The sequence below is a fragment of the Phasianus colchicus genome, chromosome 2 (genome assembly GCF_987193195.1).
Source record: "Phasianus colchicus chromosome 2, bPhaCol1.hap1.1, whole genome shotgun sequence".
Taxonomy (NCBI): domain Eukaryota; kingdom Metazoa; phylum Chordata; class Aves; order Galliformes; family Phasianidae; genus Phasianus; species Phasianus colchicus.
Genome location: NC_143437.1, coordinates 77,362,125 through 77,381,682, shown reverse-complemented (window position 1 = coordinate 77,381,682; position 19,558 = coordinate 77,362,125). Strand labels below are relative to the sequence as shown.

General features: G+C 39.0%; 1 protein-coding gene across 13 annotated transcripts in view; it reads right to left on the bottom strand.

Moving 5' to 3' along the window:
- Positions 1-19,558, bottom strand: part of SNAP91 (synaptosome associated protein 91) — a 71,137-nt gene that overhangs the window by 16,729 nt on the left and 34,850 nt on the right. For 5 of the 13 annotated variants that reach the window (XR_016464450.1, XM_090136060.1, XM_090136064.1 and 2 more), the window contains exons 12-21: positions 17,013-17,122; positions 15,694-15,794; positions 11,282-11,296; positions 10,966-11,136; positions 6,218-6,325; positions 5,428-5,685; positions 5,154-5,231; positions 4,978-5,049; positions 4,422-4,505; positions 3,435-3,518 (exon numbers count right to left, since the gene is read on the bottom strand). Coding sequence is in view for 12 of the 13 variants with exons in the window: in XM_090136060.1 (XP_089992186.1) it covers positions 3,435-3,518; positions 4,422-4,505; positions 4,978-5,049; positions 5,154-5,231; positions 5,428-5,685; positions 6,218-6,325; positions 10,966-11,136; positions 11,282-11,296; positions 15,694-15,794; positions 17,013-17,122 (1,081 nt within the window). In the remaining variant the exon portion in view is untranslated. The remainder of the gene's footprint in view (positions 1-3,434; positions 3,519-4,421; positions 4,506-4,977; positions 5,050-5,153; positions 5,232-5,427; positions 5,686-6,217; positions 6,326-10,965; positions 11,137-11,281; positions 11,297-15,693; positions 15,795-17,012; positions 17,123-19,558) is intronic. The other 8 variants (XM_090136065.1, XM_090136066.1, XM_090136061.1 and 5 more) reach the window with 5 other exon arrangements.

Genomic DNA, 19,558 nt, shown 5'->3' with positions numbered 1-19,558 from the left:
TTCTTTAGCTGCTTAAAGGGAGACTTTTTCTACTGCTTCATTTTGATTAGATGGTCTATAGCAGGTATCTACTACAAAATTAATAGTGCTGGCCCATCCTTTGATTCTTACGCACAAACTTCTCCTGGTTCAACATGAATCTCAAGGCAAAGCTTTAGGCATTCAACTACATGCAGAAAACATACTTATCATTGAAGAATCACAGCAGAAGCAGGGTAATAAGGCATATGGTTGATGGACAAAGGCATCTGACTCCAACAATCCCTACAGCACCAGAACCACCTAAAGATCCTGCGCTCAGTTAGATCCATTCTATCTCCTGAGTGAGAAGGAGCTCGGCAGCAGTGCATGGCATAACACAACTTATAAAATTCTGTTTAGAAAGTTATGTACACTTTCGCAAATCCTCACAAAATGCCTATTTTTTCCAGCTACAGAACGGGGTCTTCCCCAGCTTCAGGTGAAGTTTGCATGGTAAGTTGTCTTAGTTTCATAGCTTTCAGCCACATGCACAATCATTAGGCATAGAAGCCACAACTATACATTAACATGTATAATTCCTAGTCATCTATGTTTGTACAAGACCCAGAGTAAGACTGCAGAAATAGCAGCAGCTGAGATATGTTGTCTGGACATCTCCAACTACCTGAATTTGAAGTTGTTTTTACTAGTGCACTCAGTAAGATTTTTTTTTCTGATGTGACTCCCGTCCACCATAAGGGAAATAAGGAGGGTCCGGGGAACTACAGGCCTGTCAGCCTGGCCTGAATTAGAAATAGTGTGGCCAGCAGGAGCAGGGAGGTGATAATCCCCCTGTACTCAGCACTGGTGAGGCCGCACCTCGAGTACTGTGTTCAGTTTTGGGCCCCTCATTACAAGAAAGACATTGATCCCCTGGAATGTGTCCAGAGAAGGGCATCAAAACTGGTGAGGGGTCTGGAGCACAAGTCTTATGAGGAACGGCTGAGAGCTGGGATTGTTCAGTCTGGAGAAGAGGAGGCTCAGGGGAGACCTTACTGTACTCTACATCTTCCTGAAGGGAGGTTGTGATGAGGAGGGGTTTGGTCTCTTCTCCCAGGCAACAAACAGGACCCAAGTTGTTGGACACAAGTTGTACCGGAGGAGGTTTAGGTTAGACATAAGGAAGAACTTTTTCTCTCAGAGAGTGGTCAGGCACTGGAATGGCTGCCCAGGGAGCTGGTGGAGTCGCCATCCCTGGCAGTGTTCAAGAGGCATCTGGATGAGGAGCTATGAGATATGGGTTAGTTTGTGGTAGCAGTGGTAATGGGAGGATGGTTGGACTAGATGATCTAGCAGGTCGTTTCCAACCTTGCAATTATATGATTCTATGATTCTTATTATAACATACCATTAGACACTGGGATACACATGTATTCTTTTAATTGAACAGAAAGATCTAGAAGAGGAAAAGGCTAGACTGTTGCATGTACTGACACAACTATATTTTTGTCTGCTGAGAGGCTTAGAAGAGTATGAAAAAAAATTCTACTACCGTTTCTGAGAGAGCAGAGTCTAGCCACTTACCTGAAAGCAGAACACTTGAGACAATGATGCATGGCAAGTACACTCCTAACACTGTGCATATAAAGACTTGTTACAACTAATCACAAACCATGAAGGACAAGCCTTCAGCGAAATCTAGACAATCTTAAATTTAAAACTGGATTGCACTGCAGGCTATACATCTGCCATTATCTAGGGTGAACAAATGTTTAGCAGTATGCTGTGATGTTTCCTGACCCTCTGTACATGCCAAATTGAGATTAACTTCTAACTTGGTGTTATTTTGGATGCATATAAGTAAAAAAAATCTATTCACTCAAACAGCTTCAGGTCTGCTTGAGTATTCAGACTTACGACATTTTATAATTCAGGTATTGATTTAATGTGACTCACATCAGATTCAGAAAGTACACTGCAGAAGTTTAAGCCATCTGGAGCATAACTCTTACTGTAATTTAAGTTTAGTTACAGATAAAGACAGAAAGTATTTTTTTATTCTAATGTTTGCATAGACAAGATTAGCTTTTTCCTGACAGCAACTTTGCATCCAGTCCCCAGATACCGCAAAGGGCAGCAGCATTTCTTTTTATGAACTTTTTTCCTTATAAAATTACCAGAATCTACTTGGTAAAGTCTCATCTACAGTTTAAAAGCTATTCATATGCTGTTTAACCAATACAAAGAATAACAGTATTAAAACAAAAGGAAGTCTTCCAAACCTAAAGTCTGGAAACTGCTTGTACATGGCATACCCTCACAGTGTATATTCCACTAAGTTGTCAGATGGCCAGAACAGGAACAGATTCAGAACAGACATGCATGTTATTCTCTAGAACACTTCTATTTTAGTGAAGCCCAACTAGGAGATGCCCACACACAGAGCTGGTACTACCAAAAACACTGAGAAATCTCACTTGCATTATACATTTCCGAAGACAAAAACATACATAGGATTTGACTTCTGTTGTATAAACTGACATGGGAGAACTTCAGACATACAGACAGCCAATGACATCAGGTCTACCATGCCTAGAATGGTTAATCATTACATAAAGAGCAAACTTCTGCTCTGGGTCTGAACTAAAGCCACAGAAGCACAACATGAAGCTAACAATCCACATTTGCAAAGGATAACCTACTGACAAATACACCTTTTAGAAACATGAGGAAAAATAAGTCAAGTTCTCCTTCAAACCAGAAACATATTAGTTTTCTTTAAGCCTGAAAAAAACATGCTGGGATCTTGTTTTCTATGAACTTCATACTGGGATGGGGAAGAGTCATGACTGTTTAGCACAATTTTTATATCCACTAAAATACAGAGTGTGGCAGGCATTTCAGAGAAACAGAATTCAGCTGAAGTGACTTAGCTTTTAGGATGCAGACTAGAAGTACAGTTATTTGACCTCCTAAACAGGCATTACAGTCTGATGCCACACTCAGCACAAGCCAGTATAAGGAGAGGATTTCTAGCACTGCTGTGTCCTTGCACTCAAGAAGGCTCTCTTTTATCAACCCACTCTTTCTGGTTAAATACAAGACTGTTGAGAGAAATCATTGATTCAATTTTCTAACATCTAAAGTGTGTAAGTTGACTTTATTAAATCAACCAAGAAATAAAGTTGAATTACAAGTGAGGAAAAAAAATTGTATCCTCCTATCTAGTTAGGTGGCAACTCTGCCCACAGCAGGGTGTGCCTTTCAACCTCAGCCTTTCTACGAGATAACACCTGCATTATAAATCAAAGTAGTTTTAATTTAAGAAGTTTAAAGTACCAAGAAATCTTACTAAAAGCTATTTTATCCCACTGCAAACATTCATATCCACCCATGTAAGATTTCACAAAATTTCACAAGACCATCCATTAGACTTTGCATGACAATAAGTTTGTTAAAAAGTTCTTTATTACCAGCCAGTAAGTCTGCAGAAGCTGAGGAACTAGAAGTGGCCTGGGTTGCGGGCTGAGGTTCAGGAGCACTACTTCCAAAAGCATCTAAAGGGAATTCCAGGAAGCAAAGAGTTCAATATTAAATGCATCAATTCATCACTCATCTTAAACAAGAGAATAACAATTTCATTCATCAGAAGAAAATGAAAGTGCTTAGCCATCTTTATTTCAGAGCAGTACCATGGATGCAAAGCTCAGGTGGAAAAAAAGGAGATGCAAAAAACCAGCATTTCAAAGATTTTTCTATAACAAAGAATAGCACTGAAGAAGATAAGAATACTAGGTCAGTGAGGCTTGCAAATCCTTATATTTGGGCCACTTATCAGAAACTCAAACAGCAGCATTCTAGACTAGAGGGTTAAGCCATTTTATTCAAAGTTTGGAGTAATTCCAGACATAATTTACTGACTCACATCAAGTCTTATTAGATGTGTACTTCACTAATGTTTGAAAATTCACTACTTCTAAGTAACATTCTTCTACAACACTCCTAGAGCTGGTTGTGCTCATCCTACTTTCCAACTTGTCAAATCTAACCAAGATTCTGTAATTTAGCGCTCTGGTTTGAGGCAAGTCATCCTTAAAAATTCAGCTGCTTTGCTCTGAGAAATGGAACCAAGAGAAACTAATGTGAAAGTGAAGAGTTGCAAAGGAGAAGTTAAAAAAAAAAAAAAAAAGGAAGAACATAATATACTTTCATTCTGAGAAAAAGACTCATACATGCATTGACTGAAGACAGAATGGCAAATGTAAGGACAACAGAATGGCAACAATGACAGCTCATTTGCAGTTCATTAATGTGCTATATGAAGATTTGGACACGTTATTCTTATCTGTAATGATAAAGAAAAGCTGTAAGAAGGGGAAAACTGTAGCTTTGGCAAAGCGCAAAGATAACTGAAATGAAGTGATTCAGCTCTGAAGTGGTGAGGAAAGAAAAATACCCACCACCAAATAGGTCAATCACACCTGAAGAATCCACCTTTGCTGGAGAGGCAGTGGGTAGAGGAGAGGGGGCTGCAAATGCATCCACTGCAGTAAGCATAGGATAAATAATATTTAGTATCAGCAAGGCAACAGTGATAGCTAAATATTTCAAAGCAACATAGGCTCCATTAGGTAGAATCATGGGGTACGTAAAGCCGGGCAACAGTCTGCAGAACTGCAAACAGAAAGTGTTACATTTCTCACACAGCAACTGAACACTGGAGTACTTAAAAAAAAAAAATATATATATATATATATTAATAACTTTTTTATGCTTAGAGAAGAATACACTCTCTTAACAACCACATTACTTACTTAACTTCAGTGTTAGCCACTTCATGATCCGCATCTTCAATAACTGCTAATCTTGTGATCAACATATCAACAAACTTACAATTTAGTACTTCAGCTTAAAGATATAAATTGGCAATAAGTTTTGGTTTTCACTCGTAAGAAAAAAAAATGCACAAAATCAAAACCATAATTCTATAGGATGGCTGTGAAAACAAGCACTTACCAGATAAGAGATCACCAGTGAGAGAACTCTCAGGCACAGGAGAAGCTCCGTGTGGTGGAGATGAAAAAGCATCTTCCAAAAACAGAAGAAAAAACAAGAAGTTGAGTATTGTTCAGTCAGTTTACACCATCTCAAGGCATCAAAGCAGCAGAGTATTTGAAGATTTCACTCTTTACCTGTACCAAAGAGATCTATGCTAGGAGTAGCATCTGGTTTAGGAGCTGCAGGTACCTCAGGGACAGACTCAAATAAATCTAAGACCAAGAACACAACACGTCTTTAACTCATTTTTGAAACGCAGGACTGAATGTGAACTTTCAAATTTTGCACATCATCTTTGGAGTTAATAGGCTCTCTGGTTTGAAAGCCTAGCACACAGCATGCATGCAACAATTTTTAGTTCAGTACTCCTGACAGATCAATCCACCAAAGAGTTAAAAACAAAATTACCACCAAAGATATCTAGAGCAGGAGGAGCGGAGGTGGTGGCGGTAGCAGAAGTGGTGGCAGTAGTGGTAGTGGCAGTAGCTGTAGTAGCAGTAGTGGCAGCAGCAACAGCAGCAGCTGGAGAAGGAGTTGTTGCAGGAGCTGGAGTGGCTGCACTAGTTGTAGGGGTAACTACAGGAACAGCAGTCTCTGTTGGCTTCATAGCAAAGAGGTCCAGCTCAGGAGCAGCCTCTGCACTACCTTCGGATGGGGCAAAGGGGTCTTGTAAAAAGGAGAGGGGAAATATACGTGTATGCTTACTTAGGATCAGTGAGGGAGGAAGTCAAGAACAAAGCAACTACAGGCTATGCATATACTGCAAATACACTCACACACACATAGATGAGGTTGTTCTACATCTAGCCTACTTATCCAGACATGCTACTTATGTTTTTCCAAAATAAAGACTGTCTGAAAGGCTGAGAAGCCCAGCTACTAAAGGGCAGAACATTCATAGGCTGTTTGATAAGTCCAAAAAGGACAGAAAGATGATGAAAGAATATCCAGCTTAACAGGTTACTGCTTACAAGTCAACCCTGCCAGAATCTTTGATTAGCACTAATGAACAAGCAAAATAGAACTGGGACTCAGAAACAGGCCATTTTGTTAAGCATGCTCTTCCATCTAAGGTTTGTTTTGACCAATCGCTGGCACTAAGAAAATTTCAGAAAAACACACTGCCATGTAGTTTAAACAAAAGAAAACAAAACCAAAAACAGCAAAACAAGAAACCATCTAATGACATAAAACCCACCATTTCCTGAACATGCATCAAGAGCTGCTGCTACAGGGGTTGGGGTAGCTGGTGCTGCTGCCCCTTCAGTTGCTGCAGGGGCTTCCCCAGGAGAAGCTGCAAAGGCATCTTGGGTGCAGATTTAAAACAGAAATTAAAAGGAAAAAGGATAAAGAGAAGAAAAATATAGTAAAAGAAACAAGTTAAATTGCACAAGTAGATCCCCTTATACAACATGAATGTTGCACTTCTGACAGCAAGACAAGACATGCAGTTTATATGTTTTGTCTCCCCCAACCCCATATGAGCAAGTTCTAGGGCTTGAAGAAAGAATTTCTCCAGTTGCCCAAAGTACAGCAAGTGTAAAAGGCTATATTCTCATTGTATAAGGGTTCAGAGCAGCATGGTCATGGTCTCCCCACAATTAATTAATGAAGAGCGAAGGTATTGCAGTATGTCAGTGTTAATAGTAGTGTTAAAACTGAATTTCCATGTTGAAAGCCCACAATATATGCAATTATCCTTTACCTGAATTTACTTGTACAGGGCTCTGCAAACTTCAGCACTGTTATGAACAACAATCCAATTATATTGGAAGAGATTTGTAGCTACCATTTCTAGCTTTTTAGTCAACATCTAAACAACTTCTGAAACATCTGAAAACCTTAATTTACCTTTTTCTTAACATTATTTCAACAGGATCTTTCTGAAGCTGGAAAAACTGATTCATAGGTTATATTTACTCAGCTTACTTCTAACAGATCCAGAATGTTCATCTTCACTACTGGCCAGCCGTACTTAATCTCCACATCTTTGAGGATTATCTCTAAGACTAACAAACCCAGTCAAGAAAGGGAAAAGAGCAGCCTTGGGGTCTTGGAATTACCTGCTCTTTAGTTCTGCTAGATTTGTTTTTTTGTGTTTTCTTTTTTTCTTTTATTTGCCACTTGCTAATTGGTATAGTTAAACTTCAAGCTCTGAACTTTTACAGCATTATTTCTAGACATAAACCACCATTTGTAGCTCTTAATTCCACGGAGTAGTCCTAATGGGTAGTTTCATTCGGACTATCCTCATAAGCAAGCATATTTTTCACAAAAAAAAAAAAGATGGTGCAATTAAGATTAAATGGTTTAAGATGCTCATAAAGGCCATTCACCTACTAGTAAAAAGTTAGTGAGGTAAAAAAACCGAAACTGTTCAGGAATACTGCAATTGCACTGTTAAATCAGCACAGGAAAAAGCTTAACATGCTTTAACTTGAATATCAATTTTAAAATGAAAACAACCATTTTAAAACCAAGTTTACGCCAGTTAATCTAAAAAGCTCCAAAAGAACATGCACTGAAACTTGAACAGAAGAGATGAGAGCCAGTTACTCTTGCAATAGAATTAAAATGAATTGCTAGCAAATAAAGGCCTGCTAATAAGCCATTTCAAATATAATTCTATTTTTCACGTATCAAGGTTCAATAACAAAACTGGATGGCAGTTGTCCAAGAAAAAATAACAATTAGTCAAAAGTCACCTTATTATATGCATACCAGGCACTGGCATATACCCCTTAGAAGTAATTCAAGACAGAAGTGGACCGAAGACTTCTGAATCGTACTACTTCAGAATACACTGTGCATGGTCCTGTGCTACTGCTACTGTTTGTCCTACTCTGATAGCCTTCATGTGGAACATCAGCTTGCATTCTTGTGAAAGAACATATTTCTATTCACATAAGCCTGTAGACCAACAATGCAATTCCCTCCTGAAATGTGCTGTATAGTTGATGCTTCTCAATTCTTTTGTAGCCCTTCAAAAGGCTCTGTGGTACTTGCACAGATGGCATCACATGTAGAGACGGATACTGTATATTTTATTAGTCAAAAAAATATATTTTTATCTTCCCTTTTGTTCCTTCACACTGTCGTACTAACCCTACGTGTTTATACCCAGCATTGCAAAAGATCATCTTGCTTTAAAGCAGCTACCACATTTACTTAATTCCTCACATTTGTACATCTTTCGCTTCTAAAGAAAATTTAGCTTGACTTTTATTATCAAGTGGTACATGATCCTCACATGAGTTTACAGACAGCCTGGTAACTTCAAGAGATATTACTGAAGCCCTTGCAACTTCATACTACACAGAACATCAACTGGGATTTGTAGATACGTATTACATACTGCTTAACTACTAATAGTTCTTGTTGAAATGATGTGTAAAGAAGGGTGCCCTTAAGTTCTGAAATACTGAAATGATGCTTCAGTATGTACTGTCCACAGCAAAATAAATGTTTCTGAGAGTGGTCTGTGTAATTTTAAAAATTCAAGCTTTTTTATTTGATGCTACTGCATCAATACAGGATAAAAGCTTTTCACACTGATAATACTGATACTCATTTAATGTAATGCGCAACACCTGGAACAACTATATGAAAGTCAAAATTACAGGAAAGATCATAGAACTAAGTGTGCAGGTGAAAAAGATGTTCTGTTTACGCATTTTTTTTCCTCTATTATTTTCTTATATGGAGAACCTTAGGTGAGCTAACAGGACATATTTCACTAGGCTCAGTGTTAGGAAAGAATCTTATACATGTTTTTTTAAATAAACACTAGTTTGGTATACGCTATGAATGCTTGTTCCAGTATAAAAGAGACATTCACTAGGGAAAGCCACAGTTCTCCTGCCTATTCACATCATCTGAATGCTCAGCATTTGCACAGTGTCTGTTGTTATTTGCTATCCTCACTGTTTACATGATAAAATAAATTTAATTCAAAAGCACATCAATAATTTCCAAAAATACTATGTCTGAATTCTGTAACTGAGATAGAAAGCATTTCAAGATATTTCTTTTCCTCTACCTTTAGATTTCTCCCTCTCGGGAATGACTCCAGTTGCACTCTGAATTCAGCGTCTAGACAGGGAATTTTTAAGTGGGACCAGTTAAGTAAAAGCTCACCCACCATTCAGACTGAATTCTCCAAGAAGCTATGGTGGATCAACCCTGCATTTCTCACCTACTTTCCAGGAATACATTAGATGAAGACATAACACAGGACTGTTGTTTTTCCTAAAGACAAAGTCCAGTCAGAGTCGCAGGCAGCATACAAGTTCCATATCAGTGGTAATTGCATAAGAAGAAAAGTCAGAATTTATTCCTGCAAAGTCTTCTGCTTCTGTCTTCTCTGCTGCCTTTTTTCTTTCACCTACCCTGCTACTTCTTGCAGACTCTTCACATGCTTTCTCTTGAGATCACTGTTCTTGTTCCTTCCTGTACTGCACCTCACCAACCTCACCAAGACACAGTGCAAACCAACTAAGAACTTATTTATTTATTTAATTATTATGTTTATCTATTCATTTAAAAGTGATAAATCTATTCTAAATGAAGAATACTATTTGAAAGTGCTGTTTCCAAGACTGACTTAACTTCCAAAGCCAACACAACGGAAGTATGCACTGCACACTATGTAACTATGAGTTCATCAGGCCTTGGCCTCTACAACAAGCTTCCAAGAGTAACAAATGTCAGATTCTTGCTGCTGGTGGTATCCTAAACTGCTGCCAGGTTAAATGGTTTCTAAACTTCTTGATTCTATGGCACTAGACTCTCTTCTACCCTTTTAAAAGGAGGGATTAAGAAGCAGCCAGCTTCACTCCTTCCTCAGAGCTTGTCGACAATTTTACTGGAGCTATCTGAAAGGTGTCTCTTGAAGCCAGTCTTAAAAAAAAACCTTTTTCTAGGAACTTCCAGTCTTTAGGAAAAGCCTTTATAGTCAAACTGTTTTTGTACAAGACCTCTGTATCAATCCTGGAACTAGAACCAATAGATAAACACACCCAAACAGTGAACATACGTTAAAGTTCTAGAATACACCAAGTATTTTACCAAGTTTTTACATCAAGTAGGTTACTACTAGTTCTTGACATCCACTGAGACACAGGAAGTATGATTCACAGAATGAGACAACTAGAAAAATGGAATGGTTGGGAATGTTAGTAGCTTGTAGATCAGAAGATTTTTCCATAAACCTGAGCTGGTACCATGTTGAAAAGAAACAGTAGTTTCTGACTTGTTGAGCAGTCTTCTGCTTCATTAGACAAATAAGCTGACAACATACTGGGTGGAGAGGGAGGTTTATTCTTATTCAAGGTTAGCAGCTAAGATTAGAGACTGAAAGAGCATAACAAAACTATAGGAAAATGCTTCCTAAAAATCAATTTTATCATTGGCATTTAGTACCAAATTCATTGCCATCTCAATTTACTGTCATGCTACGCAAGATAAAACATAGATTCAAGAATATTGAAATAAAGCCATTTCATCTGGCTCAGTATTATATTTACAGGAAAAGTCCAGATTAAACAATAGCTCAAGCATGACGTGTAGAGATGCAAAAAGCAGCCATGTCCATCTTCACCAGTGCAATAATTATTTTTCCAGAAACTGTAGTTACTGAATAATGTGGAAAGCATGCCTGCTTAACCCAATGTGGACTTGAAAATTAATGTTCTTAGATGTTTAACATAATATACCTCAGTATTAAGTGTATGCAGTTTTCCACTTCCATTTAGTCGAATATATGCAAAGAAGTCTATAGCTAATAGCACAACAACCAAAAGGGTAGTTTACATTTCCTGTTCCATCTAGTATCCAACACACATGCACTGGTAGAGTTATATTAGAGGTCTTGTTACAAATAGCTAAACTTGTATTGGTTCATCTACGTTTTGAGTTGGCACAGAGTACTAGAGCAACCAAACTAACCTCCAAAGAGATCCACTTCAGCAGCGGTAGCAGTAATAGTTGTAGTTGTTGGAGCAGCAGATGAAGTAGTTGTAGTATCAGTAGTTGCAGCAGTAGTTGCACTAGGCTCTGGAGCAAATGGATCTGAAATCTGTGGCTCAGAGGTAACACCGGAAAGTGCAGCCAGATTATCTATATGCAACCACATAACGAAGATCAAACAGGAAAAGTAAGGGGAAGAGGGAGAGAGACCACAAACACTCAACTGCAAAAAGTCAGAGCTCCTAATAAGGACTCTTAACATTCAGAAGACTTAGAAATTAAAAATATTACTCACCCTCTCCCAAGAGGTCTAGCAATTGTCCATTAAAATGACAGCAGTGTAAAGAAACAGACCAATTAGTAGAACTGTCAGATTGAAGATGTTCATTAGTGATAAATTTGTTCTCTAGGTGATACGTATAGTTTAAATGTCATTTCAGCACTTGATTTTCTAACATTCAAGTTGTTATGGTTACATGCCAAAGCTTATTCTGTTAAATATCTCTATTCATGTCAGCATAAGTTCACAAATTCCATTTGCTACATTCCTTCACAGTTAATCAGCAAGTTAATCATATATAGGTATCATGTATCACTGTTTCATACAGCTACTGTTATGTTTTTTACACTACAGCAGAGAGAATCTAGCAGTAGCCCATAGGAGCTGACAGGAAGGTCTCCTACCTTTCGTTACCACAGGGCAGGGACAATAAACTTTAGAATGCTGTTCAGCACCATACAAGTTTTCCCTTCCTGACTGGCTTTGTTCCAACTCTGGTTCCTTAATAAACTTTTCAGAAGCCAATGAGTATCTTTAGCGATAGACTTTTCTACAATCTAATGAGTGCTAATACCAGTCAGATTGAGCACACAGGCAGACAGAGGAAGCTTTCCCTAAATATGAAGAAAAAAACACAAAACTTGACACAGAAAACCACAAAACAGAACATCAGAAGAAAAACTGTGAGGTATAAAAATCTGAGAACACTAAGTAGCTTGGCCTTATTTAATAATCAGTAGTTCAGTATTTCTCCTTGGTTCATTGTACATTTAACAGGGTCATGAGTTCATTTACCCACAGCGCGTTGAAGAACCAGCACAGCATTTGGATGTTTCACTACAGGTAAAGTAAAAATGTAGGAAGTAAAATGCTTTGAGTAATTAGAGGTTAACCTTAAAACGTTAGTCTTCATTTTACATCGCTTGTTAAAAAGGGTCAGTAAAAAAATGATGTGTGTATTTTAATAATTGGTTCCTTAGGAGAGCTCTACTTGAGACTCACTTCGCAAGCCAACGTAAACCATTCTGAAAAGTGTAGCAGTGTATTAAAAATGCAGTACTGTGGTATCTCATTACTGCACAACAGGTGGATGCCTCATATCTAGACCTCAAATAAACAACTGTTGGCAAATTTCTTGTTCTTATTAGTTTATTCTTCAATGCATTTTTGTTATCCAGTTACGTTATAGGTTATAATAAAGTGAAATAACAATTGTCCAGAGCATGGCCAGCACTATATTTACTCTTAGTATTGTAAGGATTAAAATAATGCTTTATTGAGTAGTTAAAGTAAGAATACTGATAGCAAAGCCATGTTCTAAATCACATTGCAAGGTAGTTCAGAGAAGTTCAAGTCAATTTGCTTTTATATCTGAGTTATATCTCACAAAGATACATAATTTGACCTATTGTATTTTTTGCAATTCTACAGCTTACACTGCCTGCCAAATGCTTGCCTCACAGTATGCTGCAGGAAATATATTACTCTACCTTGATCTTCTACTGTTACCACAGCAGTGCAGATCTCACAATTTACAGTTCGTTTGCTAGGTAACTCATGTTGTACTCAGAAATACACCTAACACACAACCATACTGTATATTCACCACTAAGTATAAATATATGAATTTCAGTCTAAGATTGAGAAGGATTTTTTTTCGTTAGTGACCACCTGAATTCCTTAGGTTTATGTGACATATAAGGTGCCAGTTTGATGCTTCCTCTTAAAGTACATGGTATTTACATTTTCTATTCTGAACTACAGCAATTTTTCTAGCTTCCTCCCCTTACTGGTTCTTTCTCACAAGTTCCTACATTAACTTGCTGTGAGCAGGAACTGTTTTGCAGAAGAGCGAGCAGCTCAGGTAGCAGAAAGGCACTATTACACATTCTCACAAGGAGGAAGGGAACTTAAGGTCATCTAGTTCAGCCTGAACTCAGACTTACCGCCAACAGCACATCAAGGCAGTCATGGCTTACCCTGGTTGGGTCTTTAAAAATCTCCAGGAATGAACATTCTTTTAGCATGTGCATAGAGGATCTGCCTTGGTGTTGCACTATCCTCCATGTGAAACAGTTTTTCATTAATGTAATAAACCTCCAAAACAGCTATGTGTTTCTGTTACTTCTCATTACAACCACTTCCCAAAAAAATGTTGGTTCCACTTTGCAAGTTCCCTTTCAAATAGATGTAAGCCACTGCTAAGAGCCCCATTTAGTCTCCTTCGGTTTATCAAATGTCTACCTTGACTATGAGAGCCCAGAACTAGATACAGAATTGCAGAACTGGCCTAATATTTTGAAAAGTTTAGGAAGAAGGTATGATTCCAGTGTGATAACAGGTCTTTCACACCTGAACTCCTGCCATCAGCAAAGCAGACAAATTTGAAGCTTACTAAGTTATCAAAATGCTATTCTGAAAGACAAGCCTGAAGGATAGTTGATAAGATTGGTGATAATCCCAGCCAAAGGAAAAAAAGTTTGCTACCCTCTTCTGCTATGGAGCAAGAGGTCTAGATGTATTACTGACCAGCTTTAAAAAGTTTTCAGTAATTCAAAGGAATACACACGTAACACCTCTTCTAAAACATCTAAGATCCAAACCCTATGTTCCTTATCACAGAATCACACAATCACAGAATGGCCAGGGTTGGAAGGGACCTCAAGGATCATGAATCTCCAACGCCCCTGCCACCAACCTCCCCATTTAATACTAGACCAGGCTGCCCAGGGCCCCATCCAATCTGGCCTTGAACACCTCCAGGAACGGAGCATCCACAACCTCTCTGGCAGCCTGTTCCAGCACCTCACCACTCTCTCTGTAAAGAACTTCCCCTGACATCCAACCTGAATCTTCCCTCCCTCAACTTAAAACCATTTCCCCTTGTCTTGAAGTTATCAACCCTTTCAAAGAGTTGATTCCCCTCCCCTCTGTAGGCTCCCTTTAGGTACTGAAATGCTGCAAGGAGGTCACCCCGCAGCCTTCTTTTCTTCAGAAGCCCAGCTCCTTCAGCCTGTCTTCATAGGGGAGGTGCTCCAGTCCCCTGATCATCTTTGTGGCCCTCCTCTGGACCCTCTCCAACAGCTCCCAGCTGTCTTATCCAAAAAAAAATCACAAAACAAAAACCAAACCATCAGCTTTCAATTGCAATGCGAATCAATATTTTAATGGCTATTCTGCACAAATGAACAATTGCTTGAAGAAGACAAAAAAAATTTATCCAAGAGGCCTGAGCTCTTCTGGAACAGCTCAGAAAAGCTTGTGTTCTAGTACCTGGGGATGCTAGAAAAGGACAACAAAAGTAACTATCAGCTGCTAGGGCATAACTACAGAGAAAATAAGTAGGAAGACATTAAAAAATGTGGACTAATTAGCCCCTATATCTAGGAGAGATTACTCATTGGTCTTATTTTCTGTATAAAATTGTATTTCAGTTAACAGAACTGCCACTTCTGAAAAAAAAACCCACAGATTTAATATAAATACACAAAGAGTGGTCTACATAGCTATACTTTCACGATGAGGCAGTTGGGAGACAAATATCTTTAATGAACTAAAGGTGAGAACAGAAACAGGGAATGCAGAAGTCACTAGTATCCAGCGTTAGCATTCATAATGGAATCAGGGTGACTCAGTTCAACATCCTGCTGTAATGAGTGAAGATGTCTACAACTACACCACAGGTTTACAATTATGTAGCCTAAATCATCATTTATTAGCCTAATTCCTTGTACTCAAGAGGAGAGAAGTGAGCACTGCCTAACGTTTATTGTGGTCCTCTTCACACCATCAGTGCTAAGGCCGTTGGTTCAGCCTGTGCTGTACCACAAGATCATATTCCAGAGAACTGGTTCCTATTTGAAGACAGCTAGCCCTCTATTTCTATTTTCTTACTACAGTTCTAAACAGAAAAGCAAGTTTTTCAGCACAGTATGTTAAGGAATGTCAGAGGTAAAACTTTCACAATAGAACTAATTTACCACCATTTTTTGTTCTAAAAGATACTTTTGATCCTACCCCCACTGGTCTGTGTGTTTGGCTTCATGAACAGAAGTGCTAATATCTTCACACAACTCGCCAAGAAGCAAATGAACAGTTTTAGTTTTACCTCCCCGACTATTTTAAAGTGTCTACCCTACCTCTTCACCTTTAGCCATTCACTTCCTGCTCATATAGTTACACAATCCTGCCCCCCAACTACAGCTTTGCACTCAGGCCTTTATAATCAGTTTATACAATTATGCATATCCCTAGAAAAAGGAGTAGTCTTGTGCTGCAAGGGAATGCACGCCTGTCAGGTCAGCAGAACACAGAAAGTGAGCTGGGAACATCCTGTGCTAGTTTGAAAAGGGATAGGTTACAGTTCAGCCAGCCAAGCAAGAAGAGGGAGATAGCAAGAAGAAATGCTGACAGTGGGTTTTCTATACCTCCCCAAGAAGTTGCTCCAGCAGGGGCTGCTGGAGCTGCTTGCCCAGTAGCAGCAAAATCTGGCTGAAGATCCAGAAGATCACTGGATGGTTTGGAAGAGCTGCCAAGGAAAAGAAGAGAATTATTAAATACTGGAGTAATTTTTCTACTTCAGTCAAGTCCAAAAAAAATGTCAAATGTCATGTCTGGATTGTAGGAATTAGACTGGATAAGGCCAATCGTTATTAAGGCTATTAAGAGAGAGAATTTTTCCAGGTCCTAGAATCAGAGCAGTGACTAGGAACAGAACTGCAGTGAGTGCCAAAGAACATCTTACATCCTAGGATAGGATCTTAATATATTTACATTACTTCATAATGGCATTTTAATAAATTTATGAGACACCACTAAACTGTGACAAACCCTAAAGTTTTTTTTAAAAATATAAGCCACCACCACCATCAACAAAAAAAAACAACAAAACCAAATTCAAAAACCCAGATGTCCCCTAAGAAGAGAGGAAATAACTGCTGCAACTGAAAACAGCTCCATTCCTCATGCCGTATCTGAAAGTCAGAAACCTGCATTTCTAGGCAATAAATAGGTGTTAGGTAGAATGCAGTTGGTAAAACTTTGATGCCTAAAGCATTCTGAATATTTGCTTAGGAAACAAGGTTGGTTTTTTTTTCATTTAGAAGATTTAAACAAGGTATAGAAGATCTTTCTTCAGTGAAGTGTTTAATTTGACAATTAAGACACTCTTGTCTTCATAGTTTTGGTTCGAGCTCAGAGCTTTTACATGGTTAGAGTTCTTTCATTTCTACTCATTATAATGAACAACAGTAGTCTGTCCTAGTTTTAACTTGGAAGTACTGTTCGAAATTCCTCTTTGGAATTTAACATTTATTTTTTATTTCAACTTCCCAACATTCACTATATTTTTCTGTGCTTCATTAACTGATTTGAATAGCAAGAGAAAGGAACCTTAATTCAGTAGTTTTAGAAGCAGTACAGAAGGTCAGCAGATACTATTTTGGATGAGCATATTATTTCAATCTGTTTGATAATAAGTTTGTGTTGTTGAGAACTGTACAAAATCAGTACTACACTGACAGCAAATCAGAGTAGACACAAAGTTTGCATGCTTGTTTGGATGGTTTGTTTGTTTGTTCGTTTGTTTGAACTCATATATGACCTAGACTGGTAGAATTGTGTACCTCATTCAATACTCTTGGATACTATCTGTAAAGTAAGCAAAATCTTGCAGGCTAGTCTCCCATTACAAGTGTGACTTTAGTTTGTATCAAGCGCAATAACTCAAATACACTTCTCAACTTACCTGACTGGAGCAGCTGTAGATGCAGTTGCAAAAAGATCAACTGGAGGAGACGTATCAATGCTTTTTGCTGGAGTAGTATTGGGAGATGTGACAGTTGTGGCTGGAGAAGACTGGAGAAATATTTTAAACGTGTTCAGTATGCCAGCATTTATCCACAAATAATCGGTGCACAGATTAATGTACTTATAAAGTCCAATCTGAACATCAAGTCTTCTCATTGTGAACTGTTCTCACCTTGAGAGAATTTAAAGAAGATTGGGCTATATTTTCAGAGGGCTAATAATTCACAGAACCTGAACATTTGGTTTCCCTGCTAGAGGTCAAAAGTATGATGTATGGTCATGGGATAATTCTAATGCCTATACCAGCACAAAACAGCTTTCCTGTGCCTCTCTTCCTAACCACACAGAGGTGTGCACGCCTACATGCTTGTGACATTGCTCTCCTGGCAAGGGAAATCTTCCCTTGTGCCGAGGTAAGCAAAGAAAGACCTCCCGAAAATGGTGGCTGAGTCAAGGAACTTAGTCTAGAGTGACTCCACATAGTGATGCCTGACTCAAGAGGAAATGCTTACTGTAGTGCTCTGAGTGCACGGAGACTCCAGCAGCAAGTCCACATCAGCTTTAGTCTCCTGGGTTCAGTAGTGTCTAAGCAGCTAACTCAGATCCGTGAGCTGGAGGTGCATTACCTGCATTTTCAAATCCCAGCCAGGATAACCAACAGTGCCTATGTGTCAAAGGATTCTCAGCAAGTTTCAAGAAAACAGTTCGCTCATCAGCAAATTCCCTCCTATCAGTTTTAAGACCATTTTGGAGACCAAGTATATTTGTGGGTTTGTTTCTGCACATGTCAGATCCCTCATTTTGTCCATTAAATCAAATACCTGCTAGTTCACAACAGCAACTTAGTATTCTAATGATAAAATTTGTGGGAGAAGATAACTGTTTAGAACCCAAGTTCAAAGTGTATACACAAACCTTTGGACTGAAGCGAGTTTAGGAAAAAGATTTATTACTAGTGCAAACTGCTAAGTTCTCAGGAAGACACAATAAAAAACTTAGCCTATGATTTTGTATTAATTGCACCTCCAGTTCTGGAGCTTAAGGATATCTTAAGTGTTGCAAGGACTGACACTCAGCATAGTACGTTTCAATTTTTCTGTGCCCTTGAAGAATCACATTTCCTTAAGGCATGCCTATTTAATTCTAAAAGATACTATGAGCTTTGTTCCCTTGGCTCGCTAGAGATACTTTTCCTCATAAAAGGAAAACAAGTCTTATGTTCATTACTATTTACCATTTTGACAGCTTTCAAAAAAGAAAAGTATGGCAAATTTGAAGTAATTTTCTTCCATCTGCCATACTGCCATCTCATCATCAGAATGCTAACAAGGGATAGATATATAATTTCTCAACTTTTCTCAAGCCTTTGAGACTAGATTGGTTTTCATATAAATAGAGGTTTACCAAAGAACACTTTCTGAATCTGAATTTGGAGGTGAACAGAATTAAATCCAGGTCACAAGTGGTGTTGCCCAGGGGTTGGTATTGGGGCCTGTCGTGTTCAACATCTTTATTGATGACGTGGATGAGGGAAGTGAGTGCACCCTCAGTAAGTTTGCAGATGACACCAAGTTGGCAGGAAGTGTGGATTTCCCTGGGGGTAGAAAGGCCCTTTAGAGGGATCTGTAGAGGCTAGATTACTGGGCTGAGGCCAATGGGATGAAGTCCAACAACATCATGTGCCGGGTCTTGTACTTTGGCCACAACCCCAGGCAATGCTACAGCCTTGGGGCAGAAAAGCCAGAAGGCTATGTGGAAGAAATGGACATGAGGGTGTTGGCAGATGCTCAGTTGAACATGAGCCAGCAGTGCGCCCAGGTGGCCAAGAAATAGTGCCACCAGCAGGAGCAGGGAAGTGATTGTCACCCTCTACTCAACTCTGGTGAGGCTGCACCTTTATTACTGTGTTCAGTTTTGGGCCCCTCACTACAAGAAAGACCCTGAAGCCCTGGAGTGTCTCTAAAGAAGGGCAACAAAGCTGTGGGGGCTCTGGAGCACAAGTCTTATGGGGAGCATCTGAGGGAACTGGAATTGTTTAGTCTGGAGAAGAGGAGGCTCAGGAGGGACTTTATTGCTCTCCATAACTCCCCGAAAGGAGATTGCAACAAGGTGGGACTCAGCCTCTTTTCCTGTGTAACTAGCGATAGAACTAGAGGGAATGGCCTCAAGTTGCACCAGGGGAGATTCAGGTTGGATTTCAGGAAAAATTCCTTCTCTGGAATAGTGGTTAGGTGCAGGAATGGGCTGCCCACGGAGGTAATGAAGTCAACTATCCCTGGAGGTGTTCAAGAAGCGTTTAGAGGTAGTACAGATGGACATGATTTAGTGGGGAAATATTGGTAGTAAGTGGACAGTTGGATTGGATGATCATGGAGACCTTTTCAACCTTAGTGACTCTGTGTATGATTCTGTGCGTGATTATAATGTAGTTCTCACCAAGTGCTACAATATTAGAAAAAAGCCCTTTTTAAAAACAACCTAAGG